Genomic DNA, 16417 nt, shown 5'->3' with positions numbered 1-16417 from the left:
CCAAGTAATAGATGCACTTAGTGAAGGGTATTAACTATTCATGAAGTTCAATTGTATAACATGGGTGTGGAGTCCCTAAAGGACCTTTACAAGGATGACCCTCATTTCAAGAAGGTCTATGATACATGTTCTAAGCTTGGAGACACCTATAATGTTGATTATCCTATATACTCATTGCAAAATGTTTCACTATTTAAATAGAATCAACTTTGTGTTTTGAGATGTTCCATGAGAGAGAACATTGTTGATGCGTGTTTTATGACCCACCAAACAGTAGAACAAAATACCGAAGTATCTTATCCTCTCTTGAATAAAGTCTCGTGTATGCTAAGATTGCTAGAAGATCATACGATGACTTCAAGGTTCCTTTAATGTCAGGTCTTGACAATAGATAAGTTTGGTGGTTGGTGTGATTTGCTGATGATCACAAGGGGCCTTACGTGTGTTTACTCAAATTCATTTCAAGCCATACTAGATGTGGGAGATATTGAAAGGTTTTACAATCAAGTTATTTTTTTTGGATTTGCACAAAACATGCAGAAACAAAATAAGATAAGGTTCAAGAATTCTATTCTAATCCTAAGGGTAGTGATGACAATAAATGGTACTTTGGTGGACAATTTCCTCAATTTACCAAACTCCGCTTTGCCAAGTTATACTACAACTACACATGAACTAGTGCAATCTTCAAGGGTTACGCCAAATATTTTCATACCACCACATACACCATCATAAAGAACAATGTAAATGAATGATCAAAGTTAAACATATGCATGAAATCAGTTCAGGCTAACTTTACACAACGATTAAGGATCACTAAACGTCAAAAGTATGAACCAAAGGAATTCATCAATACACCATCATATTCTCCATTGCAATCACAACATTTTAACTAAACTAACTTAATCTAAATGAGGGAATTCGAGAGAACAAGCAAACACCAAGACACATCAAGTATTCACCAAGTTTCAATGAAAACTCTATTATCTTAGTGGCTCATAGCATTAATTTCAGAAAATCCTCCTTTACAAATGAGAAGTGAGGCCTTTATATAGGTCCTCGATTACAACAGGTGGACCAGATGATCACAATAACACTTCCATGTTTTTGCTTCTTAATTTGAGGCTCTTGGATGACTTTCTCACTCCTAGGATGCTTCTCTCGAGATACCTCTTTCTTTGTCTTGGTTCCTACATCCTCTAATGGAATTCCTCTTTCTTCAACAGTCCCTTCAGATCTTTGTCCAGATCTTTCATCCCTGAGTGGTCGCTGACCAAGTAACCTATATGTGAATCCATTGGCTAGAGCAAATAACTTTTCAAGCTTACAATCAATCCACCATTTTGTAAAATCCAAGATTGGCTTTGAAAGAACATTTAGATCTATGACCACTTTTCATTTCCAGTCATATGCCTGAACTATTATTTCTAGATTGAATCCTTTTCGCATCACATCTGGATATTCCTCCATTTGATCAAGGACCTGAAATATGTTGCATGCTCTGATAATGTTCAAAGGTAATCTAAAATACATCCTCTTTCTAATCTCATTTTCATCCGCAACATTTGCCCAAAAATCCTTGAGGTGAACTTTATGTAGGTAATTTGATCCTGCTACTAATGTGATCTTGTTGTAGGAATCAAATTTGGGCCTTTTCGGATAAAGCAGAAGACGGAAGAGTGGAGATCATTTGATGATCTCTCTACAGCCTGCAGACATGGGCATACCTCTATTTTTCCTTCTATGGAAATTGGGAACTGCAATCCCAACTTCTTCTTCCCTTTCTGGATCTTGTCATAGGTTGTAAGTTGTCGAGTAAGCTCTAACAAGACCATCTTATCCATTGGGTACCTAGGAAGCTTGCATGGCTCTAACGAAAATCCTTAAACTCGGATATATGAAAAGGTAGGAAACTAGATGAACGAGATGCCATAATCTTCGACCAACTGACAATCACATATGTAGTCTCTTTTGCAATGTTCTCACTATGCGCATGGCAAAGTCATCATTAACCCTTATGTAATCATCTTTTGAATATAAATGCAACTATAGGTAGCATTTATGAATGCTTAGGTGTTGGGTTCCACTTCCAATCGGTGCTTTGCATCATAATCCATCATAATTCATCCTCCATGCCAGCATGTAAATAGTGTAAGAGCTCATGTAAATTTCCTTGTGTGCTCTAAATTCGTCAACTATTCATTCAAGTTGTCACTTATGAGCTAAATAGGAATTCGTCAACTATTGACTCAACACTCGCAGTAGAAACAAACGAACAATAAGCTAAATAGGAGTATTGGTCACGATCACCGGCATTATCCACAAAACCACAAAGGCAATGGGGGAACCAAACTAAATAAAAAATGGTCTCAAGACTCAAAGGATGAACGCTGAACTCAACAAAAATGACACTATGAGGAGTGAACCTATGACATCTAATGATGCGCCTTAAGAACAAACTTTGAACCCACTCTATCGAGGCCCAATCAGAGCTAAGAAGAGAAGGGCCCCAAACCACAGACCCATAAAGAACCCCAAACCACAGACCCATAAAGAACAGTCGGCCGCACAAGAGAGTCCAAGAGAGATAACTTGGACAAGGTATCCTAGAAGTGATGTTTGAAACACTATTTCTCAAGCAAAGCAAGAGAACCCATACCCTTATTAACTCTGGGCTGAATAGCTGGTCTCATATTGAAACGTGGACTGGAAAACATAACCCCCAAATATGTGTAGGATCAAGTGATCTCAATCTCCTAACCTTGAAAAATGAAGTGAAAATGAGAAGTCTTTAAACAACTAAAGATCATGAACCAAGTCTTACCCAGGTTAACCACAAGCTATCGTTGATCATAAAAGGAAGCCAAGCCATCAAGAAGTCTTTGCAATCTGTCTGGAGAGGAAGCAAGGAGAACCACATCATCCGCAAAAAAGAATGGAGATCAGAACCTGATGAAGATAACGTCCATCTCCAAGGAGCGAAGACTTCAGGAGGAAATCCTCAAGCTCATCAATATATAACCCGAATAAAGTAGGGGAGAGAGGGCATCCCTACTTAACCCCAATGGTGCTATGGATTGGATCTAAGAATCCCTCAAGAGTCCTGAATCTACGAACCACAGTCTCATAAAGTCTCATAATAGCGGTACGCAACATCTTAGAAATACCAACCTCCCTAAGTCTCTCAAACAAAGCCACCCCAGGAACAGAATCAAAAGCTTTGGGATAATCAACAAAGCAATAGTAGACCTTCTCCGATCTATGTCTGGCCTCCTCAATAATAGGTGATCCATAGTCTGATAATCTACCCGAAAACCAACCTGCCCTCTAGCCCTAGAAACCTTTCCTATCAAGCTCTATAGATAGCATAGCATTAAGGGTTGTCACATAATGTTTGGCAAACGTGTGCCCAATCATGATGGTTCTGTAGTTCCCCGAATCAAAGATAGGGTCGGTCTTATGAATAGGATAAATCAAATGCTTGGACCAAGAGGTCGGAAACCCTGTGTGAATCACTCTATTGACAAGAATAAAGAGATAGGGGCCCAGAACCGAAGCACTGAACTTGAAAAGCTCAACCTAGAAACCCTCCTCACCAACAGCTCTACTACACTTCATGGATCTAATGGCCTCATAAATGTGGGAAGGGGTGAAAAGGCAGGCGAAAGGAGGCGAAGAGGGGTGGATAGAAGGCTGCCCAAGAATGTCATAAAGAGCCATGGTGTGCAAGGTAAGAAAGCAGAAGTCGAGGGTGGAGAGTGGAGGGGAACTATGGGGGTAAAGAGTGCGCCAAAAGAGCTGGGGAAAGAGTGCATCAAAAGAGAGGTGTAGATTCTAAATGCATGCTCCTGTGTTTCCGTGACCATCCTCGAGTGAGAAGGAATCCCAAATGCTTCGGAAATGGATGCCGAAGAAAAATCTGCAAGAATATTTCATTTAGAATCCCCTATGGTTCTCTACCTAGGACTATAGTCTTTGGTGCATTCTACGATCAACTCCGGATGCTAAAAGGAAGGAGGGAAACCAGCTGCAGCAACAATTCCGCTCCTCACAATTCTAGTAGCTAGGTTTGTAGGATGATGGTCATTGTATCCAAACATTCTCATATTAAACTATTTCAAATCAAGGCCGCTGAGGCTTGTATCTCCAATTTCTGTCCACTTTGACATGATTTTAGATTTTGGGTAGAATCCTCTCCTTTCATTCTTTATCAACTGCCCTCGTGTTTTTCTTGTTCCTCGGGGTTCTGCCATTCTTCCTTCCTGCAAAACAAAAAATGTTCATATATAAGAATATGAGGAAAAACATAAAAAACAGATACAATTTCCCTAAAAGACAAGATTTTGGAGCTTTGTCAAGATTTCCAAATTCTTCTCCTTGGAATTCACTTTCCAAGATTTTCTCAAGAAATGTTTAAACTTTTCCAACTCATTGAACATATTCATTTCTGATGAAGTTCATAATCCTCTTTCCAAGAAACTTCCTTTTCTCTCCTCAACAATCTCAAAAAATTCTTCAAAAATTTTTCTCACAAACTCTCAATATTTTGCTTATTTTCCCCATTTGCTCTTCAAATTTGTGTGAGAAGGAATGAATGAATGGGTTGATTATATAAGTCGTCCCCCTAAAAACTTGCCATTAAAGTTGTAAGCTAAAATTAGGCAGCTACTTTACTTGGCCACCAAGATTACCAATTCTGTGCCACTTGTCACTTTTTCCCTCATTTTTCAAAAAGTTGTCATTTTCATGCTTCTAACTTCAGGATGAAGCTAAGTCCTCATTTATCCAACTTTTTGATTTTTTCAAAATTAATTAATAATATATCAATTAAAATAAATATTTAATTAATATTCATGTTTTAATGTAAAAATCAGATTTTCCTTCAACTTTTTGTCCAATATTTCTTTTGGATTATTTTCAAAAAAAATTAAAATAATCAAAACAAATATTTATAAGAATTAGGATTTAATGTTTTCATGTAAATCCAAAATGATTCACACAAAGGACCAGTTTGAAAAAACGTTTATAAATCCTCCAACTTTTCCATCCTTGAGGAATTTTCCAACTTTTTGCGTTTTTCGATTTCGATGGATTTCTTTCCAAATTCTTCAATTTTGTGATTTCTCCACAATTCTGAATTTTCAAATTTTTTGAATTTCCCTTTTTTTCAAATTTTCAAGTTTTCTAACTTTTCCAAAAAAATCTCATTTGGATTCCATGATTTTCACAACTTTAAGAATGTTTCAAGTTTTAAAATTTTCCAATTTTTTCCAAATTTTCAATGGGTTTTCGATAATTTCTAAATTCTCCTAGATTTTCAAATTTTCCAAATTTCCATGGATTTTCAATTTTCACGATAGTTTGGATTTTTTCAATGCTTTCCCTTTTTACCGCCTAAGATTCCCCCCAAACTTCCATAAACAATTAAAAATCAGATGTTCCAAATTTTAAAAAATTTCAACCTTCCGAAATTTCTCAGATTTTTCTTTTTAAATTTCAAATTTCCAATTCTTGGGAAAATTTGGTAGAAATGTGGTCCAACATTATGGGACAGTGGGGGTTTAGAGGAATCATGGATTCTCATCCAAAAGTAGAAAATTTGTAATATCCCGCTCTGGGACATTATTTGTTTACCTTTTAATTTGTATAAGTTCGATAATATTTGTATGATTTCCTTTTCATTGTTTGATATTCTATATAAATGTGTATTTTAAAGAGTCACGTCCTTTCATAATAATAATTATATTATATTAATTATATATTTATATTAGCTATATTAATTAATATCATAAGATATATTATATTAATAAATATGTTATTTTATTCTTTAATAATTTATTATATTATTAAATGTATTTTTATAATTATATTTGTTCATCATTATAATATGTTTATATATAGTTATTTACTCTAATAATTTAATATATTTATTTATTTAAAATAATTAAACTATTTTATTTCATTCACCTATATTACCATAATTAGGGGACATGACAGTCCACCCTTCCTTAAATGGCTTGTCCTCAAGCAATGACCATTTACACTAAACCTTTCTTGTGAAGACAATATACAAGTTATACACAAGGATGAAAGAATACATAAGGTATGCATGTTGTTAATGTCATAATGCATGAAGTAAATATACGAGTACTTGCAGACACGAAGCATACACGAAGAAGACATTAATGCATGAAGACACAAAGCATACACGATGTATACACATTGAAAATATCATCCTATAATCTAATAAGATTATTCTAAGAAAAATATGATTTGTCATTGTACTTTTATCCAAAATCTTGCACCAAAAGAATACAAGTTAGTACACATGAATAAACTTTCAAAGAAACTAATAGTTTAAATTAGGAAAAATAGCTCCACTGTAATGTCCCTACTTGTCAGGGCATATAATATTGTCCTATTTTTCCAAGGAATCAATCATTGCATTATTTAATCAAAATAATTTTTCATATATGTATATATTCATATCCTATTGATTACATTGTATGTATAGGCTAGGTCATCAGGGATTGGACAACGAAATCACATTAAAGACTTGACAAGACCTTGGTCCTCGCCTTTCAAATGGATACCTTCCATTCCTCACCATGCCTATATGCTATACCAAACCACAATCCTTGAAACATCATGGTGGGGTCCATAGCTCAATAAACCTAAAAACCCAAGAGTTGGTATATACCCCTCTTGCCTTAGGACTCAGCCCTACCCTCTTACCCACCTAATTTCTTACTGATTAACATAATCTTGGGATCATTTTAGAATCATTGCCTTACTAGAGTACTCGGGTATTGTAGTGGGGTCCCATAGCTCAATAAGCCTAAACCAAAGAGTGGAATACATCCCTCTCTTGCCTTAGGGAACAGCCCTACCCTCTTACCTACCTAATCCTTTCCTCAACAACATGCATTTTCATTTTATCTTGGATCATTGTATTTAAGATAATCAAGAATTAATATTAAATAAACAGATAGATATTTAATATTTTACTTCATTATTTTCTTATCTCACAATAATTTTACTTTCATTTCCTCCTGTTTTAGTTACTAAACCATAGTCATAATCACCCCACACTTAAATATTGATTATTAATTACTTATCAAACATTTATTTCCTCTTATTTAATTATCCTTAAAAAAAAAAATTATTTCACTTACTAATATTTCTACTTAGCTATATCTTGTCATCATTTCCTATCATTAAAAAAAATTAAAAAATTCAAAACCAAATCAGAATTCATAAACTCGTAATAGCTAAAATTACTCACCTACTTACCTAATGTTGGAGGTTTGTACGGTTGCGGTGGGGACGATGTTGAGCAGATCCTTTTTGCACAACATATACTTCTTTAGACCGACTTCCTTACTCCACGCTTCCTTTGGTGTGCAGAGATTGTACTTGTCCACCGTATATGTTCCTTTCCTCTCTTTTTTTTTCACTTTTTAACTGGATTTCCCATCCTCCTTTTTGCACCTTCAAACAACTAAAATACTTCAAATAACCTAGCTTTTAATGTGAGCTTGACTCTTTCCACTATTCAATAATGTTGCAATTTACTTTGGGAACATGATCGCCTCAAACATTACACCAATCCACATGAATATTTGAAACAATTATTTAGCTCACACTACTATAGTCTTCTTTCGAGCCACAATTACAGTATGCTTTCATTCAATAGCCTGATGAATATAATAAAAATCACTTCACTATATATGTTAGTGTTGGCAATGTTTAATTGAAATATCGATGGACCCTTATAATCGCTTGTCCCACACTCCATGAAGTATTGAACACCTATTTAGCGAAGGCGAGCTCCAAACATTGGAAGTATTAAACATCCATTTAGCAAAAACGAGCCCCAAATATTGGTTAACAGTTATATGAGGACACTGAAATAATAATAAATCACATGATAAACCCATAAAGGTCTTTTGATGCTCTTCACGCATGCACTTCAAAGTCCAGTGATTATGTAATATTGAACTTTTATTTTCTTCAATAATTTGAATGCATAATCTTATCTAACATCAAATCTTTCTTCGAAATTTATTTTTAAAACAAATATCTTCTATAAAATCTTTTGTGGTTCTTTTCTAAATAGTTTCCACGGGAAGACAAGATAATATCCCACTTCGGGACATTATTTATTTACCTTTTAATTTGTATAAGTTCAGTAATATTTGTATGATTTCCTTTTCATTGTTTGACATTCTATATAAATGTGTATTTCAAAGAGTCACATCCTTTCATAATAATAATTATATTATTTTAATAATAATATAATTATGTAAATTATATATTTATTTTAATTATATTAATTAATATCATAAGATATATTATATTATAACATATATTATTTTATTCTTTAATAATTTATTATATTATTAAATGTATTTTTATAATTATATTTATTCATCATTATAATATGTTTATATATAGTCATTTACTCTAATAATTTAATATATTTATTTATTTAAAATAATTAAACTATTTTATTTCATTCACCTTTATTACCATAATTAGGGGACATGACAAAATTCCACAGAAAGGACAAAACTCGTGCATTGCAAAGGGGACTTGACGGGGATTTGAGTTTGTCCAGGATTCCATTCCATAGGACAAAATCCACAACCTTACCAAAATTGTACTCCATAATGTGCGGAGAGTAGGATTTTCAAAGCTCTCACGAATTTTATCCATGTCAAAAAAAAAGAATTTCCTCCACTATGTCCAAAGTGCACTCTGTGAATGGTGGAGAGCGAGGTTTTTTAGTAGTGTAGGATTCACATCCTTTGGAGGAATCCATGATAGGTGTAAATATGCGCTCCAACTTTGGCGAAGAGCGCAATTTCAAGGAGGTCAAGGATTCTCATCCACAACAAACAATTCCATGACCACAACAAAAAGCCGCTCCAAGGTTTGGGGAGAGAGCAATTTGGAAGGGGTCATGGATTTTTCCTATTTGACCAATCCATCCCATCTACTGACTTGCGCTCCATGCATGTCAAGGGTTTCCATGATGGGTCACATTGCTAGCCTGTTGCTTCATGTAATATCGGAAAGAAGAAATCCGAAGGTGGGGGATTCAAAATGTTTGACTATCCATTCTATGCAATAAAACACGATTCATACTAGAAAGGAATCCATAGTCGAATAGGCCAAAAACTCATTCATTATCCAATATCAAACAAGAAACTACCAAATATATGTCGGGATCCCACGAAATGGGTAGTGTTATGACAGACAGTCACAACAAACATCATCAATGAAAAGCATAATAGTGGGGGTCACTTTGGGTTGGATAAGACCCTAGAACAAGTCAAAAGGTTCTATTTTTTGCCAAGGTTACAAACTGATGTCAAGAAATTTGTAGAGTGTAGGATCTATCAAAGGGCTAAAGGAACTTCTACCAATATATGATTGTATCAACCCCTTCCTATCCCTAATACCCCATGGGAGCACATAAGAATGAATTATGGATAGGTTTACTTAAGACTTCAATGGAAAATGGCAATATTTTCCTGGTTGTGGACAAGTTTACTGAAATGGGACACTTCATTCCTTATAGGTATACCCATGATGCATCCTACATTGAAGTTGTTTTCTTCAAATAAGTTGTTAAAAAACATGGGCTTGGGCTACCTTTGAACATTGCAACAATAGGGACTCAAAGTTTCTAAGGTATTTTTGGTGTACAATTTGGAAGAAATTGGGGGCTAGTTTGTCCTATACTTCAGCCTATCACCCTCAACCTGATGGTCAAACCGAGGTAGTGAATAGATCATTAGCAAACTTGTTAAGGTGTCTCACACAACAACATGGGCAGTGTTGGGACATGGTCCTTAGTCAAGCAGAGTATGCCTATAATGATTCTGTGAATAAGAGCACAGGAAAGGGCCCTTTTGAAATTATTTATGGCCAACACCAAGGGGTATCATAGAATTGAGAGATCCTCAAGGAATGAACAAAAGGAGTCCACAAGGAGAAGACTTTGCAATGGCCATAAAGATGTGCATGATCATGTCTTAAACATTTTGCTAAAAAATGTGTAGAAATACAAGACTAAAGTGGATGAATAGAAGAAGGATGTTCAATTTAAGGTAGAAGATATGGTAATGGCTTCCCTAAAGAATGAAAGGCTTCCAAAAGGCCAACCAACCAAGCTTTCCATAAAGAAGTGTGGTCCTTGTAATATATTGCATAAGTATGGGCAAAATGCCTATGAGATTGATCTACCAAAGGGTTTAGCAATCTCACCCATATTTAATGTTTGTAATTTTTTTCCATTTAATGGTTCTATGGATGCATGTTTTGTTGATGAAGATGGTGTGTAGTGCCTCAACGATCTTCCTCCTAAAAAACTATTGTAGTTGGAGAGGAACTTGGAATCTAAGTTGCTCAAAGGGACTCGAAATAGAACTTACAAAGAATATCTAGTTAAATGGAATGCCTTACCTAACGAAGATGTCACATGGATAACTAAAGAGGACATTTATATGCATGGAACAACTCTTGAAGCATTGTTACCTGAAGAGACTTGAGTTTTTTTCTTTAACATCCAATTTTCCCTAACCCTAATTCCCCTTACTTTTAGCAATCAAATAGGCTATGAATCATGTTTATATGCATAGGATTAACGGTTATAATAGATTACCTAATGCTGGTGAAATGCCTTAAATAACAAATCAAGATTACTTACTTTATTTGATTACAAATACAATTAAATATCATAAATGAGAGATCATTAACTTATTGAAACATTATCTATCATTTCATATAGCTGAAAGGAGTAAATGGAATTGCATATCTATATTAACATGTATCTAACTAATCTTGAATTGAAATACCAAGGAAAATTAAAGACCAGCTAAGTCCAAACCATATCAGAATAAGAAAAATACAACCCAAACTATCTTGTGCAAGTCTTGGCTTTGGAGGAGAGGAGAAGCATTGTCACAGGCTTAACCTCCCAACCATGGAGCATATGTATCCCCTCTTCCTCCTAAAAAACCATTGTAATTGGAGAGGAACTTGGAATCTAAGTTGCTCAAAGGGACTCATAACAGAATTTACAGAGAATATCTGGTTTAAATGAAATGCCTTACCTGATGAAGATGCCACATGGATGACTAAAGAGGACATTCATACACATGGAACAACTCTTGAAGCATTGTTACCTAAAGAGACTTGAGTTTTTTCTTTAACATCCAATTTTCCCTAACCCTAATTGCCCTTACTTTTAGCAATCAAATAGGCTATAAATCATGTTTAATATGCATAGGATTAACGGTTATAATAGATTACCTAATGCTGGTGAAATGCCTTATATAAAAAATCAAGATTACTTACAATATCACAATTTGACTTGCTGTGGAAATTATCTCCTACTTATCAATCAATGAGTTTAAGAGGCTTTCTAATGAATGGTTCATAAGGCACAACACTTGGTGAAGGTTTTGCAAATGGGGTTGGAAGCTTTGGGTTTAACCATGGAGGAAACTCTGTAGTTAAGCGCACTCAGGCTGGAGTAGTACTGGGATGGGTGACCTCCCGGGAAGTCCCGGTGCTTCACCCTTGTAAGCATCACCTAGATCCAATGAGTGCTAAATGTTCCATTTATTCTCATGAGAGATGGATTCATGTTGAATCGCTACTCATGAAATATAGATCAATGAGTTTGACTCAAAATCACACAGTTAAATCCTAATAACAATATCACAATTGACTTGCTATGGAAATTATCTCCTACTTATCAAGATTACTTACTTTATTTGATTACAAATAAAATTAAATAGCGTAAATGAGAGATCATTAACTTACTGAAACATTAACTATCATTTCATATAGCGGAAAGGAGTAAATGGAATTGCATATCTATATTAACATGTATCTAACTAATCTTGAATTGAAATACAAAGGAAAATTAAAGACCAGCTAAGTGCAAACCATGTCAGAATAAGAAAAATACAACCCGAATTATCTTGTGCAAGTCTTGGCTTTGGAGGAGAGGATAAGCATTGCCATAGGCTTAACCTCCCTACCATGGAGCATATGTATCCCCTCTTACTCTCATCTAAGAATGGTCCTACCCTATGCAAGATCAGGCACGGGAACACCACCTCGTCTTGCCACTTGAGCATCCTGGTGTTAAGAGTGTCAACTATATAGTCGGCTAGACTGTAAAGTCCTTCCCATCAGCCCATCCATCCGACTGCAAGCTATTCCGACCTCACAGCAGCAAGTTGCAACTAATCTACCCTAGCCAGTGATTTACATGTGCACTTTGTACACGATCACCAACTGCTCGACTTGACAAACAAGACTATACCCTACTGCCCACCATAAGATGACTCAGTTTGCCATTTAAGTTTTCTTATAATTCATTTAATAATTAATTCGTTAATGATTTTCAATTCTTGGCTTGCAGATACTTCCCACATTCATTTGATATTAGCCCAGACTTTTCATCTCTACCATGCTTGGTTGTCCTTGATGAAATCACGAGTGAGGCTATCCTTAAATCTTGGATAATTTTGTTTACCATAGTCACAATATCTCTGTCCAACCTGAGCCTTGTATGGATGTTAAGGAGTCTCATGGCATACAGTAATAATATCATTTACACATCGTGAAGGTGTTTTATCTTATCTCAGAGGCATATTACTTATAACACTGTATAAGACCACATAGTTTGGGTTTTTTCCGAATATATTGAAGTTTTCAAAAGACGAGATAAATGAGCAATTGGTCAATCAACTCTTATCCATACCCACTACATGCACATTAAATTGGTCGGTCTCATAAATTCAAGCAGACTGGAAGGCTTAAACATATTTAGAGATCATACAATCATAGGCCTAATCTGACTGGCACAAACCTTACTCAAAACTAGTTCGATCCCAGAGCTGCATAATCATAAGAAATATAATGGAATTGTGCAAAAAGATGTATGGCCTGGCAAACTGCAAATGCAAGGGTGTGTCTAGTCTCCACTATTGGATAGATTACTGAAATCTGGCTTGGATTGGAACTTAAAACCTTCCTACTGCTATTATAAATCGTCAGGTAGGAAGAAGAGGAATCTTGCAGCTTTTAGAATGGCTTGTCTTCTTTTTCTCTTCAAACTATGCTCATTTTTTAAATTATAATTCTTCCAAAGGGAGTTACGTACAAGGTGACTTGAAAGGTGGCGCTTAAGTTACATTCTTGATTTGTAATAATTATATGGTTTGTCTAAGAGCAATCCCAGGAAATCAGGCTGTGGTATTTGCATCAGGAATCACATGGGAGAAGTCTTAGCATTTAAATGCTCATCTTTACCTTCAGGTACAAATAACCAAGCTGAGGCTTTTGCTTTGCTTCATGGTCTTGTCCTAGCTAAAAATTTTGGGTATAAGAAAATCCATATTGAAGGAGATTCCAATCTCATATCAATGCTTGTATAAATAGGTGGTTACCTAACTGGAAAATTAGATATATCATGGTGAATATTTGGAATCTTTTGGAATCTTTTGAATGCTGTCATATTTCTCATATTTGTAGGGAGGGCAATGTAGCTGCTGATCTACTTGCAAATTGGGAATCTAATGGATTCAACACTCCTCACGAATAGACATCAATATCTATGATTTTTCAGAATTATTATCCATTGTTGAATCAGAAAAAATAAATTTGGGATTGGAGCTCCAGCTCATTCACGAGATCTAGACCGCTTGGTTCATTGTAATTCATGCAGGGAGATTTTGCAGGAGTATTTGCTCCTATCCTTATGCATCTTCAGCAACTCAGGTTTTATGATATGCTGAAAACAAAAGTATATGATGTTGGCCAACATATTATATTATGCAGTACGTCATGTGGTGTAAGAATGTGATGGCTGGGTAATTTGGAGGAAAGTCCTTGCTGCTGCATTTGATGGATTGTATGAGCAGTGCTGGTTGCAATTGGAGCCCTACAAGTGGCTTGTGGTTAATAATGTTTTTGACTGCAGGGATGTTTGCAGGTTTTGAGGAGGAGTCTTTTCCTTCTCATATTTCTTTGTTCTACACATTCCATGATTTGAGCAGGGCTTTCATATTAATTAAATCAATGGTCTCATCAGTTCTAATGCAGATTGGTATATGTTATTTTCAGAGTTCAAGTTATTGGCTGGAATTGCACTGGTAGACCATGCTTAAAGTGGTTTCAGTTGTGATTCCTTGAGTATCTCTCTGTCCAATTCATTCACCAGACTTGGAGAGTAAATGCATTACTAGTATATTAGGATCATGACAATATGTTTAAAGCCATAATTAAATCATTATTGAGAGCTTGTTACAGAGAGATGCATATTTTCTGCTCGAATACAGGGTGTGGTGTATTGACCCCGCATTGTGATTTTCATGAGGATCTCATTCCTTATTCTTATTATGTACTTGCGATGATTTAGGGTTTTCTTCCCAGATTCTTTCCCTAATGAGCCTTTGAATCCGGTCTGTTTCTATATATTTATATGCCTATATAGTGACTCTGCCACTTTTGCCCAAAATAAAATTAAATGAAGTGACCACTTATATAATCTTTAATAAGCATAAAGACTCATTATGAATTAAGTTTTATATTCACGCTATGTCTCCCTAAATTGACGTCAATCTCCATAAAACACAATTAAATTATATACAGCTTACAACTCCCTAGGCACCAAAATATTCACTTTAGAATTCTCAATTAGGCGTCCACATAATATTCCCAATAAATTTGCTATAAAAATTTTTAAGTTGAAAATTATATTTAACTATCATAATAGTGTTATTTTAATTATAAAGCTTTGGACTATTATTAACTTTCAAATAATAAGATCTGAGCACTTCCTGAGCAAAAGAAGAAAGAGAAATCCATGTGCTGCCCCTGCTGACAATCCTCCTGTGACTTTGTAAAAATAAAAAGTATGGCCAACGAACATTGGTTATACAAATTGCAAAACTAAAGATACTACATGTTGAAGCTGGGGGAAGACCAAACTATGACCAGCTATCAAAAATGGATTCACTATAAAAATAAATGTTAAAAAATAGTAAGTCAACAGAGACTGCCAACAGACCAAACAATGTTGAAAGTTGAAACTGACCCTTAATGAAAATAGTAAGTCTTCGACAAGTTGCCCAAAATTACACCAGAAAGTATCATTCAACTCCAATACATTCTTTAACCTCATTCTTGACATCAAAAAAATCCCTCTGAACCAACAGACAAGGACCCTAAAACAAAGTACCCACCACTTTACAAAAGAAGTTAAGAACTTAAAAGGTGAGGACACTACTTGAAACAAATTTTGACAATTTGAGTTCAATTTATATTGTTAATTACAATTCTAAGCTGCCATTATAGATGTAAATATAGTTGTAAAACATGGCTTTGTTTGTGATTTCATTCATTGTTAATTTATATTGTGCTTGTCGTTAACATGCAGAGCGTTGATGTAACATGATGTTTATGAATCATCTTTGTCTTGTCATGTCATTAGTCTGATATAGCTTAGTTGTTGTGTAACTTCAAATGGATAGCCTTTGGTCATTCTAGATATTTCTAAATCTTACTTTATTTTAAGTGTTGTGTTCAATTAAAATTATATCACATGGGTCCCTTTCAAATCCCTGAAACCCAGCCCCACATTCCTCCATCCTAGAAACCTGGAGAAACACTGATTGTATATCGTGATGGGATGTTGAAGATATTAACTACCAAGGAAGGCAATGGAAAACATATGTTTCACCAATCATTTCAAATTGGCCATCTGTGATGAATATGAATAATCATAACCAGGAAAACTATTACTCTTTTGTTCACTTGTATCCGAGAACAGTGATAATAGGAAGCTGGCCATACCTGTAAATATGGTACCAAAGCTGCTAATAGTGGTGGGGATGAAGATAGCGCAACTTCAAAATGGTTAAGAGCCTCATTATAAACTTTGGCTTCATCCAATTCCATTGGAATCATGTATTCCATTTTTTCATGAATTGCAGGCAGCTGAATGGGAAATAATATCCTATCCAAATCTGAATTACAAATGAAACCAAGTGAGATCCTCTGCAAGTGTCAGTCCAAGTACTAAATCAGAAAACAAATTAGTTTAGTGGACAAACGTTAAGATTAAATATATAAGTAACATATGAAATTCTCTGACAATAATTTTAGTACAAGAATATTTAGCACACAAAATCACATAAATAGCCATCCTTACAGACAATTTCAGATACCTGCCCTGATATACCCAAAAAGGATACCTAAAAACAAAAATGGAGTGAAAAACAAGGCAGAAGATGAGGGATGGAAAATTGGTATGATCTCATCAGATGTTTCTTTAGTGCATATTAGAATCAAATGGTTACTTCTCAGGATTGCATTTCTGCCCCCCACC

General features: G+C 35.1%; 1 protein-coding gene across 4 annotated transcripts in view; it reads right to left on the bottom strand.

Annotated features, from left to right (window-relative positions):
• LOC149528817 (TAF RNA polymerase I subunit A) overlaps nt 1-16417 on the bottom strand; it is a 206966-nt gene that overhangs the window by 111787 nt on the left and 78762 nt on the right. For all 4 annotated transcript variants that reach the window (XM_089809936.1, XM_089809934.1, XM_089809935.1 and 1 more), the window contains exon 5: nt 15883-16055. In XM_089809936.1, coding sequence (XP_089666062.1) covers nt 15883-16055 — 173 coding nt within the window. The remainder of the gene's footprint in view (nt 1-15882; nt 16056-16417) is intronic.

This window comes from Cupressus sempervirens, chromosome 11, assembly GCF_028749045.1.
Source record: "Cupressus sempervirens isolate cs-2001-9-10 chromosome 11, ASM2874904v1, whole genome shotgun sequence".
Lineage (NCBI taxonomy): Eukaryota > Viridiplantae > Streptophyta > Pinopsida > Cupressales > Cupressaceae > Cupressus > Cupressus sempervirens.
The sequence above is the reverse complement of the archived record's forward strand: the minus strand, read 5'-3'. Positions and strand labels throughout refer to the sequence as shown.